Consider the following 22,872-nt stretch of genomic DNA (forward strand, 5'->3'; position numbering starts at 1 on the left):
CCCATCTTGGACCTGATATTGTGGAACAAGTTCTCGTGGATCTGTGATTAGGGCTTGGGAAGGGCTGCTGCTGCAGCACCCGTTCCTTCCCTGGCCTAGAGTTATTGTCCACTGACCTGATGTTTCGAAGTAGCAACATAAAGCTAGAAGAGTTGCTGCCAGGAACACCAATGGCCTGAGGACTGAAGGTACAGCTAGAAAGAGTGATAGTCCATCTATCACTAACCCTGTTGAATGGCTGGCCAAACCTTTACCACCATATCTTCCTTGAGCCATCATGCTCTCAATGGCAGCAACATCTCTCCCTCCTGAGCTCTCCTGTATAAAAATCACACCTCCCCTTTGGCAGGGACCAATATCATCCCACCCTTCTGGGGAAAAAAACCTGAGCTATTTGCCAAATTTACCAATGCATTAGGACAGTGTTCTTCAACCATGGGGTCATGACCCCCAATGGTAGCAAAGGAGTAGTGAAGCCATATTTATGGGGTTGTGACAAGTTGGGGAACCAAAATGGCTGCCAATCATGCCAAGTCATACTGTTAAGGTGGCATGGTGCAGGGGGTTGCATACGGGCTAACATTCCACACATGAAAGTATTTACACATTGCTTCCATAAATAGAATTGTTGCTGACCCTTGCTCCACTTTAGACCTTGCCGTCAGCTGTATGCCATTCTATCTTACTCTGCAATAGCCTGTCCAGCACAGACATAAAAGTCAAGGAAACGTATTGCCTTGATGATAAAAAATGATGATGCCAAGTTCAAAAAGAGCCTTCCTGTGGCCTGTAGGGGTGAGGAGTGGGCAGCGACAAGGATAGGTGGGAGGATTGGGTCCCAGGAGAAGGGCGGATCATGGTACTTGGTGTCATGGTATGAAAAAGATTGAAGACCGCTGCTTTAGGGTAATACACAAACTTTAATTTTGCCACATAGAAAAGTGAGCTGCAGAAAGAAAAATCAAGAACTCATTCTAATAAAATACCTCTTCCTTGAGATACGTACATGAAAAAAATGGCAGGCAATTTGCCCATCTCATTCAGCTTGTCTACAAAGTGTGCAAATCTGCTACACTTTGCACCTTCTGAAGAGTCAACAGGATGAGGCTTAAGGGACTCCAAAACATTATTCACCTAGGTAAAGAATGATCACATTCATATATTATGTTATATGTTTTCAAGAGAATACATAATTTCTTATTTAAGGCAACTGTCGGACAGAAAGTGAGATCATCTTCAGATAACTTTCTTCCAGTTATGCAGAGAATTTTCCTTAAAACTGAACAATAGCACATAGACAAGGGTCAAGGAGAATTGGGGTAAGACTCTGACCAAGGTCAACCAACCAGAGGCAGGTAAAGAGTTAAAACAAGAAGAATGACTTTATTAAAAATTCAAGGTGGGGGTTGGATAAAAAAAGGAAAGCATAAAATAGCTCGGGCTTGGGCAGTGGCCAGGTGCAAACCTTAGCAGGCAGGTGACTGCAAGCAAGAGTAAAAGCAAAATAGTTGCCTAACACTTCTTAGCAAACTGGAACTTTATCTGTATTTATTCAGAGCCCTAGCTTTCCAGGCTCTGATATACCTCTGGTTTCCATTGAGGCAGGTGAAAATATCACTACAAAGCAATGAGATTTTCTGAGAAAATCAAGTCAACCCCAAGTTTCTGTGAACTTGAGCTTAAGAAACATATGTTCAGTTATGTTCATTTATGACAATGTGCCATCCAATTGGATGGTTTATAACCACTTGAGTTTCCCTGCCTGCCTTCTAATCTGGTCAGGCGACCCTGGATGCCCAGTGAGCTGGAGCATACCAATCCCAGATGTTGGGCAGGTTAGGACTTATTGCTCTTGGAAAAACAGAAAAAAGACAAGGCATACACAAAACAACCTGTCTGCCTAGCCGTGTGATCTTTCTGCAGTGGTGCTGATTTCTAAGTCTAAGAGAAACACAGAGGGAAAAAGAAGAGAACAAGATCATCTCATAGCTTTTAACACAGCCCAATCCTATGTAGCACTAATGCAGCGGCCGGGACTGCACAACCCACACTATTATGCGCAGGGTTTGAACAGGCTGGACAGAAGGTCTCATCAGGGTAAGAGAACATTTGTTCCCTTATCCTGTGTCAAGCCCCATCCTGCCCAATGGGGTTACTTGTATCTACGCCAGCAAAATTGCTGGTGCATGTCCGACAAGCCCCATATCAAGGGATAAGGCTCAGAATTTGTTGTTGGCAACCTTCAGTCTCGAGAGACTATGGTATCGCGCTCTGAATGGTGCTTCTGGAACAGTGTCTGGTGTGGCTGAAAAGGCCGATTCGGGAGTGACAGTCCCTTCCACACTGGGAGCAAGTGCAGTCTGTCCCTGGTCTGTCTCCCTGGCTATGGGCCTTCCTTCTTTGCCTCTTCACCTCAGACTGTTGGCCCAGTGTCTCTTCAAACTGGGAAAGGCCATGCTGCACAGCCTGCCTCCAAGCAGGCCGCTCAGAGGCCAGGGTTTCCCACCTGTTGAGGTCCATTCCTAAGGCCTTCAGATCCCTCTTGCAGATGTCCTTGTATCGCAGCTGTGGTCTACCTGTAGGGCGCTTTCCTTGCTCGAGTTCTCCATAGAGGAGATCCTTTGGGATCCGGCCATCATCCATTCTCACAACATGACCGAGCCAACGCAGGCGTCTCTATTTCAGCAGTGCATACATGCTAGGGATTCCAGCTCGTTCCAGGACTGTGTTGTTTGGAGCTTTGTCCTGCCAGGTGATGCCGAGGATGCGTCGGAGGCAGCGCATGTGGAAAGCGTTCAGTTTCCTCTCCTGTTGTGAGTGAAGGGTCCATGACTTGCTGCAGTACAGAAGTGTACTCAGGACGCAAGCTCTGTAGACCTGGATCTTGGTATGTTCCGTCAGCTTCTTGTTGGACCAGACTCTCTTTGTGAGTCTGGAAAACGTGGTAGCTGCTTTACTGTTGAGTTTGTTTAGCTCAGTATCAAGAGAGTGTTGGAGATCGTTGAGCCAAGGTACACAAAGTCATGGACAACCTCCTGTTCATGCGCAGAGATTGTAATGCAGGGAGGCAAGTCCAAATCCTGAACCATGACCTGCGTTTTCTTCAGGCTGATTGTCAGTCCAAAATCTTGGCAGGCCTTGCTAAAACGATCCATGAGCTGCTGGAGATCTTTGGCAGAGTGGGTAGTGACAGCTGCATCGTCGGCAAAGAGGAAGTCATGCAGACATTTCAGCTGGATTTTGCTCTCAGTCTGGAGAGGTTGAAGAGCTTTCCGTCTAATCTGGTCCAGAGATAGATGCCTTCTGTTGTGGTTCCAAAGGCATGCTTCAGCAGGACAGTGAAGAAAATCCCAAACAAGGTCCCAAAGCAAGAACAAGAACAACAAAAATCCCAAGCAAGAACACAGCCCTGCTTCACGCCGCTTCAGATGTCAAAGGGGTCTGATGTGGAGCCATCGAAGACAACAGTGCCCTTCATGTCCTTGTGGAAAGATCTGATGATGCTGAGGAGCCTGGGTGGACATCCGATCTTGGGGATCAGAATAGGATCCAGCAAAGCCCTTCACCACCGATTCTGCCCTCTCCCAGGCCTGAACTGTTACACTCCCCACCTTCCCCCACCCCAAAACACCCCCTTCCCACCTCCATTCCATTGTGTGTGTCCCGTCTTGTGCCACTTGCCACTGTACTCACCAGTGCCAATGGCTGGTGGTGTGGATTTAGCATCAGTGGGACAATGTAGGCCTTCCCACCAAGACTCCTGACTCATGATGTGGTGCCACAAACATGCTTAACCCTTGCTAACTGAGTAAGAGGCACTTTTTCAAGTGGGTGTTCCTCTTTTATTTACCTCCTCACCCCAGCAGTGTCTTTTCTAGTGGCTGTCTGCTGGTATTTTGTATCATTTAGATTGTGAGCCCTTTTGGGACATAAAGCCATTACTTATTTGATTTTTCTCTGTAAACCACTTTGTGAACTTTTGTTGAAAAGCGGTATATAAATACTGTTAATAATAATAATTATTAATAATACAGCACATCTGCAACTTCTAGCACCAGCAAAGCAGCCCCTGCACCAACATAGCTGGCGAGTAGGATTGGGCAGACAGTTCTTCGTGATAATTGAGAATGAATGAATGTGACAGGAGGCAGAGGAAACAAATTCTAATATGTAATATGTATCAGGAACTCCAGGAATGCAACTTCCTAAAGGGTCTAAAAAATCTTCATCTTTATAAAAATACTTAAAATTGTACAATAAAAGTGATCATAATTACATTTTAATAGAATTGTATTAATATAAGTTCCACCAAAAAACCCAAACATGTTTCACTACAGTTACCTTGTCTTTTTGTTTAAGAACTATCCAGTCACGTAGTTCCTGCTTCAGTTCTTGTTCATATTTCCTTGCATCTGCCTTTTTAATAATTATTTTATTCTTGAAGCAGACAAACTCCTCAGGCTCTAGTTCCTTAAAATTACAAATCATTAGAGGTAAAAGAAAGAAAGAAAGAAAGAAAGAAAGAAAGAAAGAAAGAAAGAAAGAAAGAAAGAAAGAAAGAAAACCTTTCAATTTCTTATTCTTAAAGACAATAATAATGTACTGTACAAAAAAAAAATTGTGTATTTACGAACCTGTGCTCTGGGCCAACCAGGCCAAGAATTTAACATTGCATCATACAACTGGACACTCTCTCGTGGAGAAAAAGCAATGTCTGAAGGAATTCCGTATTTTTCAATCTATAGACAAATTAAAAGAACTGTAGATTGAACCAGTGTTTTTAACAGAACACCATAAGAATGTATTCCAGGAACACACTTACATGATTAACTGTTAATGCAGCACATGGGTGATAGTGATCAATGAGAATGTCATTATCCTTCAGGGAGCAAACATACTTTTCTAAATCATTGTACCTCTCTCCATAGAGCACTGCAAAAACCAAAGGGGATGTCACCATATTTTTTTTTTAAGATCTAAGTGTTAAATACTATGTTTTAAATCACTCTGATACACACCTAATCTAACTCTGTATGATTTCTTCTCTGCATTTTGCTTTTGCAATCTCTTGGTAAACCTTGAGGCAGTGGCAGAAGAACTAACACTTCCATCATCAATTCTATCAGCCTGTTGCCAGTATCTTTTTACTGACTGTAACCATCTGAAGAACAAAACAAAAGCTGCCATTAAACACAAAACAATACAGACACAGAAATCTATTGCCACAAAGGCCCAGATACCCATGCACAGTGGGACTGCCACATGATGTAATTGTTCTCCTCTCTAGCTCATGATACATGCACACTGCAGCACATCATGGCATTACCAGAAACAAGACTGTTATCACTTCCGTCCCACATACGGGGGATTATCTGATTATCAATTATCATACGGGGGATGATCTGATTATCAAAACTTTAGATATAGGCTGATGGGTTCTGAGCTGTCTGTGACAGATCAGGAGAGAGATCTTGGGGTGGTGGTGGACAGGTCGATGAAAGTGTCGACCCAATGTGCGGCAGCAGTGAAGAAGGCCAATTCTATGCTTGGGATCATTAGGAAGGGTATTGAGAACAAAACGGTTAGTATTATAATGCCGTTGTACAAATCGATGGTAAGGCCACACCTGGAGTATTGTGTCCAGTTCTGGTTGCCGCATCTCAAAAAAGACATAGTGGAAATGGAAAAGGTGCAAAAGAGAGCGACTAAGATGATTACGGGGCTGGGGCACCTTCCTTATGAGGAAAGGCTACGGCGTTTGGGCCTCTTCAGCCTAGAAAAGAGACGCTTGAGGGGGGACATGATTGAGACATACAAAATTATGCAGGGGATGGACAGAGTGGATAGGAAGATGCTCTTTACACTCTCACATAATACCAGAACCAGGGGACATCCACTAAAATTGATTGTTGGGCGGGTTAGGACAGACAAAAGAAAATATTTCTTTACTCAGCGCGTGGTCGGTCTGTGGAACTCCTTGCCACAGGATGTGGTGCTGGCGTATAGCCTAGACACCTTTAAAAGGGGATTGGACGAGTTTCTGGAGGAAAAATCCATTATGGGGTACAAGCCATGATGTGTATGCGCAACCTCCTGATTTTAGGAATGGGTTAAGTCAGAATGCCAGATGTAGGGGAGAGCACCAGGATGAGGTCTCTTGTTATCTGGTGTGCTCCCTGGGGCATTTGGTGGGCCGCTGTGAGATACAGGAAGCTGGACTAGATGGGCCTATGGCCTGATCCAGTGGGGCTGTTCTTATGTTCTTATGTTCAATTACTTCCTGAGCTCAAGAGTGGTGAATAAGGTGTTATTGTGTTCTATGCAGATTTGCCTACATATGCACAGATATAGGAGCATGGAAAATATTGTACTTTACATCTTATAGTATTGTATGGAAAAATATTGTACTCTATGAATTTCTCCCTCTCTGGAAACTTTCCTGCAAGATCTGAAGACATTTCTTTTTAGACAAGCCTTTTAAGTTCTTGGCCTTTTTAACATTTGGTTTTTTACAGGCTTGGGGCTTCTATAAAATTGCTGCAGTTTCCCTTTTTATTGTATTAACATCTGATCGCTATTTTAAAGATACTATTTATTGTGAAGGGTTTTAATGTTTTAATTTGTGTTTAATTGTGATTTAATGTTTTTTTTTTAATCTCGTTGTATGCCACCTTGGATCCCTTCAGGGAGAAAAGCGGGATAGAAATACAGAAAATTAAATACATCTTTCCATAAATTTAAGCAGTATGTGGGTATATGGACTCACCAATATAAAAAATGACCCTGAGCTAAATTTGAAGAATTTGAAGCAATAATGGAAAAACAGATTTCAAAGAAACATAATTTAGAAACAATGAACTTCTAAATTTTTTTGTCACTGAAATTAGTGGAAATTACATTTGTAATGGATTTGGAGAATAAAAGATTTCAGCTTTATTCAGGCAGGGCCTCGGTATCCACTGAGGATCCATTCTTGAACTCCCACAGATACCACAGATAATGGATAATCAAATCTGCAATCTTTGGCCCTTTGGCAGTTCTCCAGTCCCTTCTGGAAGGCATTCTGAAGCCCACAGAGGCCACACACATCTCCCTGTGGCCTCTGCGGGCTCCAGAATGGCCTTTTCAACTTAAAAGTCGCTACTTCCGGTTTTCCCAAAGGAAACCAGAAGTGATGTTTTTATGCACCCTGAGGCCTGGGGAAGCCCTTCAGAAAGCCCTCCAGAGGCGATCAGAGTGCAAGTGGGGCCAAATTGGCTCAATTTGGGTCCAGGGAACCCATGTTGAGCCAAATCCACAGATACACAATCCATGGATATGGACGCCCCACCTGTATGTCCTCACAAAAATATACTGAGGTCAGTTTTATTCCAACATGTGCATGCACAATTTGATTTTGGAATGATCTGTGCAGATGTATACACAAGAAAACATGTTTCAGTTCATGGTATTTTTTTGAACATATTGTGAGAACTCCAAGGCAGTCATTCCAAAAGCCAAGCCAAAAAACACAAAGCATTCTGTCAGAACTACTAGTTCTGAAAAATAGTATTTTCTTACAGTTAAATCACAGCCCCTGCTAATTGGGTAAGAGGCACTTTTTCAAGTGGGTGCTCCTCTTTTTAGCAGGGGAAGAGTAATTGGCCCACCTCACCCCAGCACTGTCTGTTCTAGTGGCTGTCTGCTGGTATTCATTTGCATCTTTTTAGATTGTGAACCCTTTTGGGACAGGGAGCCATTTAGTTATTTGATTTTTCTCTGTAAACCGCTTTGTGAACTTTTAGTTGAAAAGCGGTATATAAATACTGTTGATTGATTGATTGATTAAATGAAAGTACTGTGATGAAAGTGGTTTATGGATCAGTCTGCATTGTTATGTGAGCTAGAAGTGATCTCTACCCCCTCCCTGTGGTCTCAGAAAGAAGAAGGCGGGAGGTCACTAAACACTGTATCCTCCTCTATCCAATCAGCACATTCAACTGGTACTTCTCCAGGAACCCAGCCATCCACAATCTTTTCCCAACCATACCCTCACTTCCGTTATATAGTGTGCAATACACATGTGCCATCTGGGCCTCCTATTTCACATGTGAGGCCTTGGCCACAAGAGATTCGTTTGTGCACACACTCTCCCAGGACAACCCCTCCTTCCTGCCATCAATCAGGTGGCTGTACCCGAATGCAGCTGTCTTCATGGCAACAGACCTGTCAAACTTGTTCCAATCCTCCCCTTCTTCACAGTAGGGTAAGCCCCCTTACCACATATCTGTAGGAATTAGTGTGCACCCTGAGAAGAGACATGTCACCCTGTGGAAGTACGCCAGAAAATTGTTCTAAGTATTTCTGTGTTTCATGGACACTATTGGGCAATTGTATCCCATACGCACTTAACACAGAACAATTTTTGTGATTTTCAGTTATTTGGACAAATAAAAGTCATAAGCTTTACTCAGTAAGATGCTCAGGATTACTAATAGTGGCAGACAGTGCTAAAAATGGACATCGAATCATAACAAGGAGGTGCTCCCAAACTTCTGCTCCAATTTCTCCACCTAGACAATGGACCTGTTTTTGAAAATAAAAGAACAACGCTTTGCATTTAAATACTACATGTGGACAGTGGTAGCATGTGCCCCCATGCTGCCTGAATCCTGTCTCACCTTCCTTTCTTCTTTTATTACCAAGAATATGATATGCATTTGCCTCCTCTGACTGAAATGATGAGTTCCGAGCATGCACTACTCCTATTCATTGCAAATAGAAATGGCGCTCACTAGGGAGGCTGTGCACAATGCTCATGGTTAATAAAGGGAAGGTGGGAAAGGAAGGAGCATTGCCTCTAACCCCCTTCTTTTTCCAGCAGCACTGGAAGGAAAAGGGAGTTTCCACTGACATGACAGGCCCGTAGCCAGGATTCTAGAGGTGGGGGGCAACCATTTTTTCAGGGGGGCAATTATGTCAGGTATCTATACTGGTGTGCAAAATGAAGGATAAGTATGGAGAAACATCAAAGACCCATAACTAACCCAAATTTCATTAGGAGGAAATATTTTGGGTTGTTTTTTTTTTTAAAATGCATTGATTATCTGCAAAGCAATCTAACAATGATCAGCATAGAATAAATGCATCTCTGTATGCAATGTAAAATCTATTTGTCTACATAGAAATAACATGCAACTTGTCCTTTCATTTTGGGCACCAGTGTAATACACAGACTTGCAACACTGCAAAAGTAAAACATATCACTATGATACAGGTAGTATTTACTTGTATTGAAAGCCCTTCATTTGCTGATGACAAAGGTAAATTTACTTACCTAAAAGCAAGAGGAAAGATATTGAAGTAAAATATAGCAATGCCATGGAACATTAGTTTTTTACACTATTCATTACTTTTAAAAAGCAAGGTACAGAAGATTTGAAACTACCTAGTAGAGCTGAATTCTCCTATCTTTCTGAGAACTGAATCTTCTTACAACCTTTTCCACACTTAAATTCTTGGTTCTCTTTAGCTCAAAAGCTAGGAATACTAAATTAGCCATTCTTGAGTGAGACATTGATAGTCCTTGAGGTCTGTTAATTCGTGTTAAGCACTGAGAAGGTCGATTCACAAACTGCTGTGCTACATGCAAAAGTTCTTACTGCCGCTAACATACTGTAACAATCTTCAAAGGCACTCTGGTATTTGTATATTTCACTGAAGAACTTTCGCTTTTCTCTCCCCCCCCCCAAGAGAAAGGCCCTACCAGAGCCAAACAGCAGAAATGGTCCATCCAAAATCTCAGATGAGCCATGCTTTTCTCTCCTGCCCAAAGAGAAAGGCCCTACCAGACCCAAACAGCAAAAATGGTCCATCCAAAATCTCCTGCCTGCTCACCCTGAAATGATGCCAGAGTCAGTCAGCAGCAGCCTCCAGGGTCCTGCAAAGTGCCTGCACAGCCAACCAGCTCCCAGGAAGATGACTGAAGGCACTGAGCACATTCCCTCCAGGCTTTTTCATGCCCGCCTCTCTGGTGTCCTGTAACTATCAGCAGGTCACTATGATTGGCCCCTAAGGTGAGTTACTAAGCAACAGCAGCCTGAGCTGATTGGAGGAGGCTGCCTGCAGGGAGGGGCTGAGCTCTCAAGGAACAGGAGCTAAATTGGAGGACATTCAAACACATTTACATGACAAGTGCGGGAAAAATGCCGGGGGGGGGGGCAAACTGCTGGCTGGGGGAGGAAAAAACCCCTGCCCCCCCGTGCCATGACCACAGTTCCGATAATGACTGTTAATAATAATAATAATAATAATAATAATAATAATAATAATAATAATAATAATAATAATGACAAGAACAGGCTGGAAGAGACTCCAACCAGCAGACAGACTGTTTGGGGGCTCATCCATCCACTGCCCCTCTGAAGTGCCATTCCATGTGACTGTTTCAGGTCATTTTATGGCAAGGTCACCCCAGCATGAAGCATTCAGAGCACTGCACAAATATTATCTCAATAAGGTTGCAATCCTACTCTGTGCTGGAACAGGCAAGCCAAGAGGCTTGTACTGTAACCAGCGCAGGATAGGGGCCCAAGGCAGCTCAGCCAGAGACAAGGAGAAACTTTTCCCCTTACCCCTGGGTAAGGCACCTGAGGTGCCACAAGTCTGAGCAGCTTCAAGCCACTCTGATCTTCCCAGGAATGGGGGTTGGGATCCGGCATAACTTGCCTCTTGAATGTGGCTATCACAATTATACTTGCCTCATCAAATATAACATATTTGATCTTTTTCACCCATTCTTGCCGATGAGGGGACAGCATCAAGATTTCTAAGCACTGAGGCACTGTCACTAATATCTATAAAGAAACAATTGTTATAGTCATTTCAAAGCTGAAAAATTGGTTTCAGAATTAAGCATACAACTTAGGCATATCAAAAGCATTGCAGGAAGGACATCACTCATACATTGCCAAAAACTTCATGCCGGCACTCTAAAAAAGAATCTTCCAAATCTACAAGTACAAGAAAATATGTTGAATGTGGAGGCCCAACCAGGCCAGAGTTTTGGCATAATTACATTGGTACAGAAGAGTCAGCTGCCAAGTAAAAGCAATTTGGAGGGGAAGGAGCAGGACAAGGAGCTGCACCAGACCTTTACCCACTATAGCAAGTGACCTTACTGCAGCTGTGACTTATTACTATAGCACAGTGCTTCCCAAACTCACCTGTCCTATCAAGCTCTGGACTTGGAAGTAAGTGGTAATGACACAACAGCACACTGACATGATGACGCCAGTGCCACTTATTTCCAGGTCATGCCAAAAAAAGCCTCAAAAATAGCATAAAACAATCCAGGGAAGGAGAGTTGGCCCTTCTGCAGCTCCACTGAGAGCCCAACCTGCCACTCCGGACTTCCACACGATGATCCAGCACATCATGTTGCACTTGTGCTGCCTAGCTGCTCAGCCATTGTACATCCCAAAATGCCCCTGGAAATGTATCACGACTAGAGATGTAAAATTTCCAGAAATTTTGAAGCTCAGAAAAAAACCCCAGCTTTTTTCCAGTTTTTTGGGGGGGGGAAACGGATTTTCGGAAAAATTGAAAAAATGCTACATTAGCACTTTTTTTTTCCCCCTTTTCCAGATTGAAAGTCATTCTGTTACTTTAGGAACATAAAATATGACTATGGACAATTTGACTTGGCATAAAATCATCACAACTAGCATATTAAAAATACATCGTATCCAAACAATTATTACAAAAACAATTTACTTTTTTAATATTTATTTGTAATTGTAACAAATGGAGCAACAATCTCGTGAACTGTTTACTAGTTTATGTGGAACAGACAAGAAAACCTCAACAAAACAATTTTTAAAAATCCAGAAGTAACAATTATTCATATTTCCTCCCCACAGTATTAAATAAAAATTAAAAAAAAAACTATTCTCATAAAAAGAATTGAGGAGGGGGAAGTGTATAGAAGGGAGTGGGACTAAGTTTCCCTTAATGGGCTAATGGGCATGAAATTTAATCAGAATCATTTTCTGAGCTGTAATTATCAGTGTCAGTCTCTGTTTCTGCAGCTACTCTGTTGTGTCTGTCATTATCACATTTATTATGGACGTCTAAAAACTGAAGGTTTGCCCGGATTGAAACAAGCTTCTCTACCCTTTCACATGCCAGTTTATTTCTTGATTTAGTGTGAGTGTTTCCAAACATAGACCAGATTCTTTCACATGCTGCAGAAGATGGAGGAATCTGAAGAAGGCGAGAAGCAAGAGGAATCAGAGGCTGTGTTGTGCAAAGACCTTGCCACCATGTTGCAGGAGGAATATGTTTGGAAGAATCCCAGCTTGCATTCCTGGACCAAATCCCTGAAGATGTTCTATATTCTGCAACATTTGAAAGTACCTTCCCAAACTCAAGTCCTAAATGTGATGCTTGTTTTGTAATCCAGTCAAATGCAGTAACAGGGCTATCATCACTTCTATTTCCACCTTTGAATCTTGGATCCAGCAGATTTGCAGCAGCATGAATTGGATGGCAGCTGAACCCAGAAGACATCCTGATCAAGAACAGTGTTTCTCACACTCCTGGGTACTTTAAGATCTTTAACTATTACTGTTTCTTGAAGAGCTTCTTTGTTTTTAAGTAAACTTTCAAAGGAGATCACCACTCTAGCCCACCAAGTTTTATTACAGAGCTTCAGGGTCACTATTTTATTCTTTGCATTTTTTTCTACTTGCTTCTTCTTGAAAACTGGAGCTACAATAGGAGTACCTTTTACATGTTTTATAACTTATTTTGCTTGTCTATAGATCATTTGAAGGGTGTCCAGTTTCATAATATCATTAAGGAGCAAGTTGAGCCCATGAGATGCACATCCTATTGCAGTAATATGTGGATACTTCTCCATTATGATCTCCCATGCTGCTTTTATATTGCTGGCATTGTCAGTCAGCAAAGCAAATACTTTACCACTCCCAATTTTCTGTAGAACTTCACATATTTTAGAGCTGATATACTCTGCAGTATGTCTGTTCTCTCCTGTTTCAATGCTTTTGTAAAAAACAGTTTGAGGTGTTGTTATAACAAAATTTATAATTCCTTCTCCTCTCACATTTGTCCATCTATCTGTAAGTAGTGCAAGACACAGTGCTTCATTAATTTTTCTTTGCATAGATTCCATGACACGTTCATATTCTGACTCCAAAAGAGGCTTACTCAAAGAATGTCTCCTTGGCAAATAGTATGATAGTAATTTCAAAGCTTCCTGCCAGTACGTATTTTCAGTTACCATGCATTCCCCAATAAATACAGCCGACAACAGGTATGGGATTAAATGGGCCACTTTATTAACTTACAACAAGCGCAACAAGGCAAAATAGGAAACAATACCCAAACTAAGTGCGGGGTTCTAAATGGGGGAAACGGCCTAGCCGTCTACGTCCCCCAGTCTCATGGGGCGTCCACCCAACTCCAGGCGCAGCTCAATTGTTATTAAGCCCGCCTTTCACTGTCGCCCAAAGAGGGTAAGCCAGCCAAACTACTCTGCCTTCAGGTCACCCCTGCAAGGCCCCAAAGTTCAGACCAGGGGCTAGCCAGCCTGCCTCCTCGAGCCGGACAAGCATCCAAAGAGCGGTTCTGGCTCACCCCTGCCCTTGCTGGCTTAGATTGGACGCCGGAGAAGGTCTTCTGTCTACCCACCCCGCACTTCTACCGCCAGTGACCAGGACAGTAAGAGGTATTATGCAAACCCAAACACGCTCCATAGCCAGTCTGAGGTAGGCGAAAACAAAGCACCATCATATTGCCAATCAGATAATGCTCAAAAATTCCTACCCGGTCCTCCGTAGAACGACCAGCTAATCCCAGACTAGCTACAGGGCGGGTGGGAGGGGGTCGCTTCCAGGAACGGAACTGAGCCGGGTCTAGCGCCTGCGCGCTAGATCAGGCTCAGTTGTCCCGCCCCCCAAGGCCAGCCAGCCAATCAGCTGGCAGCAAAGCCCTGCTGCCGGCTGATAGGGGGTTTAGCCTGGCAATCAGCGCTAGCATGCCCATACGGGCACGCTAGCTGCCTTTACCATGCATTCCCCAATAAATACAGCCGACAACAGGTATGGGATTAAATGGGCCACTTTATTAACTTACAACAAGCGCAACAAGGCAAAATAGGAAACAATACCCAAACTAAGTGCGGGGTTCTAAATGGGGGAAACGGCCTAGCCGTCTACGTCCCCCAGTCTCATGGGGCGTCCACCCAACTCCAGGCGCAGCTCAATTGTTATTAAGCCCGCCTTTCACTGTCGCCCAAAGAGGGTAAGCCAGCCAAACTACTCTGCCTTCAGGTCACCCCTGCAAGGCCCCAAAGTTCAGACCAGGGGCTAGCCAGCCTGCCTCCTCGAGCCGGACAAGCATCCAAAGAGCGGTTCTGGCTCACCCCTGCCCTTGCTGGCTTAGATTGGACGCCGGAGAAGGTCTTCTGTCTACCCACCCCGCACTTCTACCGCCACAAGGGAAGGTCAGCCTCGCGCTTGGCCTTCCCTACACCCAAAAAGAGGGCCAAGCCTTGTTGCAACTCTGAAAGAAAGCGCCCATAACCCATAGGAGAAAGGTGAACCCCATCGCCACGGTAAAGAGCAGGCTCCTCAAAAGCAATGTTGGGATGATGGATAGCCGCTCCACCAAGCTCCGTGACGACCCTGCCCAGGTAAGCGTTGACCCTTTTTCGTGCTACCTCAATTCTTTTTACACAACTCGCCCAGTGCCAAATTCTCCTAGGCAGCATGTCAGACCACAGGATAGTAATCCCGGGAAACTGACGGACTAATGAGTCAAAATCCTTGCGGGCCTGGAGCCTCAAGGACATGGACGTCCTCTGACCCAAGTCGTTTTCGCCCAAGTGCACCATGATTACCTGCGGCAGGGGGTTACCAGCAATGTACTCCAAAATGGCTGGGCAAAATTGGCCCCAACACATACCCCTCTTGGCCAACCAATCAATGTGTGCAACATCACCCAGCGCCAGCTGAGAGCTGAAACTGGATGACATGGCATGCTTCCAGACCCAAAAAACTATGGAGTGTCCGCAGATCAAGACCCTGGCGGGGCAGCTCCTTCGCGGACCTGTGGGAAAAAGAAGCACATCGAGAGATAAGCTCACTGGACAGGCCAAGAGAAAGGAGGAATCCTTCCTCCGCTCTAATACTCACTCCCATGGCCAGTCACGGACAGTGACCTGGTCCACCTTAGCTAACTTACAGGACCCCACCTACCCCCTGCGCCGACACTGGCGCGGCAAACGCCCTCCAAGCGCTGCCAACAGAGCCTACGCGGCTCTGACACATCTCGCCAACACTGGCGCGGCACGCGCCCTCCGAGCGCTGCCAACAGAGCCTACTCGGCTCTGACACATCTCGCCAACACTGGCGCGGCACACGCCCTCTGAGCGCTGCCAACAGAGCCTACCCGGCTCTGACACATCTCGCCAACACTGGCGCGGCACACGCCCGCTGAGCGCTGCCAACAGAGCCTACTCGGCTCTGACACATCTCGCCAACACTGGCGTGGCACACGCTCACTGAGCGCTGCCAACAGGGCCTACATGGCTCTGACACATCGTGCCAACCTGGCAGTGCACACATTGTGCCTGCTGGCGTTGCACACAGAGCCCTGGCGGCACCTTTCCGCACTTAGGATTTAAAGGCACCAGAGCGCCATCTACCGATGCGCCTGATGCCCTGGGGGGAAAAAACCAATGCTGGCCGCAATGGATGCTGCCCCAATCCTAAATGAATGCTGCCCCAATCCTAAATGGATACTGCCCCAATCCAAATGAATGCAGCCCAAACAATTCAGGCCGCAGGCCTAATTGAGACTGCGCTCGTTTAATAAATGGCCCGAAACTGGTAAAGGGGAAGGGGTGGGGCGATCCTCATGGCGGAATAGTGGGCCCACTCCTGCAGGAGCCATTAAGCAGCACTGTTCCCTGACAGATACTGGACAAAGACACCGGCTCGGAGCCTGTTACAACTGAATCCACTGCCCACTCCCTAACTGGTATATTATGGATAAACTCCCAGACCGTGACACACAGTCCCCCCACTGAAGGACTCTGTCAGGGGGGGCAAACCGTGACCTAACCAAAGCAGCCGTGGGGGCCTGGGATCTGGACACAGCCTGGCCGCAAGGCCAGCAGCCAAAAGCGTTCCCCCTGAAATCGAGAGAGAGCGTCGGCCATGCTATCTTCAAGCCCCGGCTCATGTCTGGCTGATAAAACAGTGGTGACAGCAAGACACTGTTTGACAAAGACTCAAACCAGATTCATAACCCGGGACCCTAGGGCGCTAGTCAACATCCCTATCAGCTTATCTAATTTGTCCTCTGGCAGGCGGTTGGTCTGTGTAACCGAGTCCAAATCGATACCTAAAAGGTGAGCTTGCCAAGGCCCTCTGTCTTCTCGTGTGCCAGGGGGACCTCCAGCTGCTCACACAGCACTGTAAAGTCACCCAGGAGCCGAGCACAGACGCCAGACCCAGATGGTCCCATAAAAAGTAGTGGGCAGTGGATCGTAACACGGTTCTGAAACGCACAGTCATTCCAAAATGTACTGGACGCCTCAAATTCCGAACAGGAAATTGAACACCCCATTGGCAATGCCCTATTGTCTGGCAGAAATCCTGGGGGTGCACTAGAAGCGATCAAAAGGCAGACTGAATATCTGCCTTGGCCATCAAGGCCCCAGGGCCACACTTCTTGAGGCAGGCAACCACCTTGTCTAAAGAAGTGTATCTGACTGAACACCGGTGGGTCGGTATCCCGTCATTTATGGAGGAACCCTTTGGAAAGGACAGGTGGTGAATCAGTCTAAATTGGCCCTGGGCTTTTTTAGGCACCACACCCAGGGGGGATACCTGCAATTCCTCCATGGAGGAACCGCAAACGGTCCAGCTACTCTACCCGCTTCTAACTCCTTGGCTATTTTTACCTCGCACCACCTCCTCCATGTCAGTCACTGACCGGAGGTTGCAAGTGAACGTGGGGCTAACTGGAGGCGGGGCTAGGATCTCGAAACCAAGCTGAAAACCCTCAAATACTCTGGCTGCAGAACGATCTGTATAAAATTGCAGCCAGTAAACCAAGGAGGGAATCTCAATTGGCGTCGGGCCCTTTGCCAACACCAGTTGAGGGTCCACCACCCGGCTTTTTACCACGGAAGGGGCGGAAACCTTGCCGTGGTCCACTGATCCGTGGACATTTTGCCACGGGATGCCCAGCCCCACACATGGGGCAGCCATGGGAAAACGAACATCCTGGCCTGTTGCATTTGCCAGTGGCATTAAGTTGGAAGCAAGCGTGAGGGGATTGAACCCACTGCGCACCCTCAGGTGACGCAGGCTGCTCGGGTCTGGAACGAGCAATCAAATGCCCGCTATCCACCCTATCCCCCAACGTTGCCCTAGCCGGCAGGACTAATTGCACCCAGAGTTCCCACTGGGGTATAGTCCAGTCCAAAGATGGGTCCTGCGCGGCTCTGATGCGAAATTGACGGTCATAAGCCATCCAAGCCGCACCAGCATGATCACGCAAAGCACGATGAATAATGTCCAGGTATTTGAACAGTTTCCCCACCTTTTTGGGGTGCAACTGGACAGTGACCCCAGCATAGACAATGAACCCATTCGGCCAATTGGTCCAATTCTTGTCTATCTTCCTCTGCCTGACGGTTTCCTCGTCACGCACAGGGTCTCCCACTTTGGGGGTAGGCTCAGGCTCAATGTGAAGGAGACTGAACATGTCCACAAAGTCACCCCGCCATATCTTCTCCTTGACCGACATGGCGAGGTGAGAGCCCAGAGGGATGGCGATGATGCCATACGAAACCGTAGGCTTCTCCCTCTCCACCACCAATCCCAATGACTCTTCCCCCCAGTCCACATCCTGCTGGTCCAACTCTGTGTCGGCCGTGGCAGGATAATGATCACACTGGGGGGGGGGTGCCCTGCTTGCCCTGGGACCAGATTTGGGACAGGGATACGTCCGACCCAGGGCCCAGGGGTACTGGGGGTAATTGGGCCCCTGCCAGAAGGAAGGAGGCCCCCAAGGAGACCAGGGCTGATCTGGTGCAGCCCGGCTAGGTGCCCAAGGAATGCCTTCCTTGTCTTCCCACACAGACTCTGCACTGTGAACATAGACAGAGGGTTTATGGATTTGTGCTATTATATCTTTGAGCTAGTTTTATCATAACCTATTTTAACACCAAGAATGCAAAGAGGGAAAGGGCCTAACAGATTTCCCTCCGAATGCAATAAAATGACATTTCTGGCTTCAAAACAAGGGCATTTCCTGAGGAAATGTAAATCTGACATCCTGCACAAGTCAGGTGGGCATGAGCATTTGACTACGCAGGAGGTGAAATAGATCGGAAGTATTGAATCTGGGCATTGGGAATAAGCGCCTGGGTTTCCCACTAATCACCCTAAAATGCTTGGCAACTGTAATCTCAAAGTCTGGGGAATAAGCCTACAACACCCAGAACTCCCAGGCATTCTCAATGGTATAAGCCTACAACACCCAGAACTCCCAGGCATTCTCCATGGTATAAGCCTACAACACCCAGAACTCCCAGGCGTTCTCCATGTTATAAGCCCACAACACCCAGAACTCCCGGGCGTTCCCCCTGGTATAAGCCTACAACACCCAGAATTCCCAGGTGTTCTCCCTGTCCAGCAGTAACCAGGCCTGGCCCTTGCCTAGTAACAAAATGGCCCTGGGCCCTTATGGGCCCCCCCGTGCCATGCGGCCACCCTAAAATGCCTCCACTGCCCATAAGGCGTGCGGAGCCCACGGCCTCCTTGCCGGGTGTGCGACTATGCGGGCGAGCCTCAGCCTCCCCCTGCCTCGCCTTTCGACGGGCCTTTTCTTTTTGTCTCGCGTCGTAGCAAGCCAAGGCCTGCAACTGTGGCATTTACTCCTCATCATACGATAAGGAGGAAGGGATGGGAGGGGGGGGCCATGCTAGAGCTGTCTTTTTGGTGGCCTTGCCACCCAACTTCTGGGCTTTCTTCCCCATGTCCACCCCCCAAGTGAAGGAATATCCCCAGTGGGGCCCCCCGCCCCCTGTGCTCTAAGTTTTAACTGGATACGATACGCCTCAGCAGTCCGGAATCTTGGCCTTCCGCGCTGTGTCAGCAGACCGCTGTGACTGGAAGTTGCCCAACTCTGAAAATAAGAGACCCTTTTGGCAGTTGGGGCCCACAAAATGGCCGACAGGCTGTATTTAAATAATCAAAATGGCGGAGCACCATGAGGCAGGGCCCAAAATGGCGCCCAGACACGAGGCACCCCCCCAATGGCTGCCAAAATGCGCCCCAACAGGCAGGCCCGCCCCAGGAGGAACATGGGGCGGCTGCCCACCACGGGCGCCTGCCGCCCCACCGGACCCCCCAAATTGCACCCGCAGCCGCGGGGTGCGCAGATCTGCGAAGCGCTGCAGCCCCGCGGCCGGCAGGGCGCGCAGCGGGCCGCCCCCTACCGCTGCCGCTCGGACAGAGCGCACAGCGGGCCGCCCCCTTCAATAGCACCCTGCAGAGCGTGCAGCGGGTCACCCCCCCCTGACGCCGTCTGCAGAGCGCGCAGTGGGATGCCCCCTCAAGCTCTCACGGGCCGCTCCGACGCTGAGCCCCGGAGCTAAAGTCGCAGAGCGCGCAGCTCAAGAGAGGCTACCCACTGCCCGAAGTGACGGGAGCCTGCAAGCGCGGATCTCCGCGCCTCAAGCCCCGTCATGGGGCAGCCTCTCTCCGCTCCTGGATAAGCGACCTGCTCGGTCGCTTCCAGGAACGGAACTGAGCCGGGTCTAGCGCCTGCGCGCTAGATCAGGCTCAGTTGTCCCGCCCCCCAAGGCCAGCCAGCCAATCAGCTGGCAGCAAAGCCCTGCTGCCGGCTGATAGGGGGTTTAGCCTGGCAATCAGCGCTAGCATGCCCATACGGGCACGCTAGCTGCCTTTATTGAAAATGGTGTTCCAGAAGAATATATTGCTCTTGCAAGAGCTTGATCAATTTTTTCCTGATCTTCAGGTGTCATCTTGTCTACAAACGAAGTCATTGAATAATTTTTGGATGCAGCTGTCTTCAGTATTGTTTACTTGAAGATGTTGCTGATGGGACAACACTTTGTGTTGCTGCTGATGTTACAGATGGAGTAGAAAGAGGACTTCTTGAACGAGAAGCTTTGAGAAACGAGAACGAAGAAATGAAGTTTTGAGAAAAACTATGTGCATTTTCATCATTGTGGTTCTCTTCACTTAGATCCATGAAGGATTTTTTAATATCTACAGGACACTTGTTACATACAGGAATGTGTTTGGTCATCCTGGTAGCATTTGGAAATGCGTATTTCATCTGACAATATTTGCAAATCACATTTTTCATCTCAGAAGAACTTGTAATGTGAAAATGCCTCCATATGCTAGATGTTGGTCTCACCATTTTCCTGAGGGGAGTAGGAAAGAAAAACAATTTAATGGCTAGTTTGCAAGAAGACACTAATCAATGGTTGTGGGTAGGGGAAGTAAAGAACCAGATTAGTAGTAATTAAATCATTATTTACACAAAGGTTATAAAGATAAACTAATGTAGCTAAATGATTCAGTTTTCTGGAATCAGATAAATGTAAACTCTTACCTTTTTAAATTCAGTATACACTTTCAGGTATACTGAAGGTTCTTTTTGTTGCTCTGTATTTTCTTCCAATGCTTTGAGGCCTTGTGAAGAGAACAGAACAGAACCAAACATGCAAAAACACCCACCCACATGCAAAAACAAAACTGAAACCGTTTTCTTTTCTTGTGACTATGGCAGCACCTCCTAAAGGAAGAAATGCATCTTGTTCTTGCATTGGAGAGTTCGGTTTGTAACCTTGGACTTGCTTGTCCTCAGTGCACAGAAATTAGAATAATCACATACCATACATATTTTTTAGAAATGATTTGGAAAATATTTGAACTGCTTAAAATATTTTATTCATCATGTTAAAATAAAACATTCCATAATCAATTTTTTTTCTTTTTTCAATTTTTTGGGAAAAAAACAAAGAAGTCTTCAGGAAAAAAAGCGGTTTTTTCTGAATTTTCTGGTTTTTTCCCAGGCCTTCACATCTCTAATCGCAACACCCAGTTTAGGAACCTCTGCTATAGAAAATAATTATCATTGAAAGGCAGCAATGAATTCCTATAGGTCTGGACAGTAGTATTGTATTGGCAACCTTCAGTCTCGAAAGACTATGGTATCGCGCTGTGAAAGGTGGTTCTGGCACAGCGTCTAGTGTGGCTGAAAAGGCCAATCCGGGAGTGACAATCCCTTCCACACCGGGAGCAAGTGCAGTCTGTCCCTGGTCTGTCTCCCTGGCTATGGGCCTTCCTTCTTTGCCTCTTAGCCTCAGACTGTTGGCAAAGTGTCTCTTCAAACTGGGAAAGGCCATGCTGCACAGCCTGCCTCCAAGCGGGCCGCTCAGAGCCAGGGTTTCCCACTTGTTGAGGTCCATCCCTAAGGCCTTCAGATCCCTCTTGCAGATGTCCTTGTATCGCAGCTGTGGTCTACCTGTAGGGCGCTTTCCTTGCACGAGTTCTCCATAGAGGAGATCCTTTGGGATCCGGCCATCATCCATTCTCACGACATGACCAAGCCAACTCAGGCGTCTCTGTTTCAGCAGTGAATACATGCTAGGGATTCCAGCACGTTCCAGGACTGTGTTGTTTGGAACTTTGTCCTGCCAGGTGATGCCGAGGATGCGTCAGAGGCAGCGCATGTGGAAAGCGTTCAGTTTCCTCTCCTGTTGTGAGCGAAGAGTCCATGACTCGCTGCAGTACAGAAGTGTACTCAGGACGCAAGCTCTGTAGACCTGGATCTTGGTATGTTCCGTCAGCTTCTTGTTGGACCAGACTCTCTTTGTGAGTCTGGAAAACGTGGTAGCTGCTTTACCGATGCGCTTGTTTAGCTCGGTATCGAGAGAATGAGTGTCGGAGATCGTTGAGCCAAGGTACACAAAGTCATGGACAACCTCCAGTTCATGCTCAGAGATTGTAATGCAGGGAGGTGAGTCCACATCCTGAACCATGACCTGTGTTTTCTTCAGGCTGATTGTCAGTTCAAAATCTTGGCAGGCCTTGCTAAAACGATCCATGAGCTGCTGGAGATCTTTGGCAGAGTGGGTAGTGACAGCTGCATCGTTGGCAAAGAGGAAGTCACGCAGACATTTCAGCTGGACTTTGGATTTTGCTCTCAGTCTGGAGAGGTTGAAGAGCTTTCCGTCTGATCTGGTCCGGAGATAGATGCCTTCTGTTGCAGTTCCAAAGGCCTGCTTCAGCAGGACAGCGAAGAAAATCCCAAACAAGGTTGGTGCAAGAACACAGCCCTGCTTCACTCCACTTCTGATGTCAAAAGGGTCTGATGTGGAGCCATCGAAGACAACAGTGCCCTTCATGTCCTTGTGGAAAGATCTGATGATGCTGAGGAGCCTGGGTGGACATCCAATCTTGGGGAGAATCTTGAAGAGGCCGTCTCTGCTGACCAGGTCGAAAGGCTTTGTGAGATCTATGAAGGCTATAAAGAGTGGCTGTCGTTGTTCCCTGCATTTCTCCTGCAGTTGTCTAAGGGAGAATACCATATCAGTGGTGGACCTGTTGGCTCGGAATCCACACTGCGATTCTGGATAGACGTTCTCTGCAAGTACCTGGAGCCTCTTTAGTACAACTCGGGCAAACAGCTTTCCTACAACGCTAAGGAGAGAGATGCCGCAGTAGTTGTTGCAGTCACCCCTGTCACCTTTGTTCTTGTACAGTGTGATGATGTTTGCATCCCTCATGTCTTGAGGTACTCCACCTTCTCTCC

General features: G+C 46.7%; 1 protein-coding gene across 5 annotated transcripts in view; it reads right to left on the minus strand.

Annotated features, from left to right (window-relative positions):
- LOC136655967 (probable ATP-dependent RNA helicase DDX60) overlaps positions 1–22,872 on the minus strand; it is a 91,748-nt gene that overhangs the window by 28,616 nt on the left and 40,260 nt on the right. For 4 of the 5 annotated variants that reach the window (XM_066632733.1, XM_066632731.1, XM_066632730.1 and 1 more), the window contains 7 exons: positions 10,740–10,835; positions 8,450–8,565; positions 5,019–5,161; positions 4,823–4,932; positions 4,635–4,739; positions 4,342–4,470; positions 1,007–1,134 (listed from right to left, as the gene is read on the minus strand). In XM_066632733.1, the coding sequence (XP_066488830.1) occupies positions 1,007–1,134; positions 4,342–4,470; positions 4,635–4,739; positions 4,823–4,932; positions 5,019–5,161; positions 8,450–8,565; positions 10,740–10,835 (827 nt within the window). The remainder of the gene's footprint in view (positions 1–1,006; positions 1,135–4,341; positions 4,471–4,634; positions 4,740–4,822; positions 4,933–5,018; positions 5,162–8,449; positions 8,566–10,739; positions 10,836–22,872) is intronic. The other variant, XM_066632734.1, reaches the window with a different exon arrangement.

Source organism: Tiliqua scincoides, chromosome 6 (genome assembly GCF_035046505.1).
Source record: "Tiliqua scincoides isolate rTilSci1 chromosome 6, rTilSci1.hap2, whole genome shotgun sequence".
Taxonomy (NCBI): domain Eukaryota; kingdom Metazoa; phylum Chordata; class Lepidosauria; order Squamata; family Scincidae; genus Tiliqua; species Tiliqua scincoides.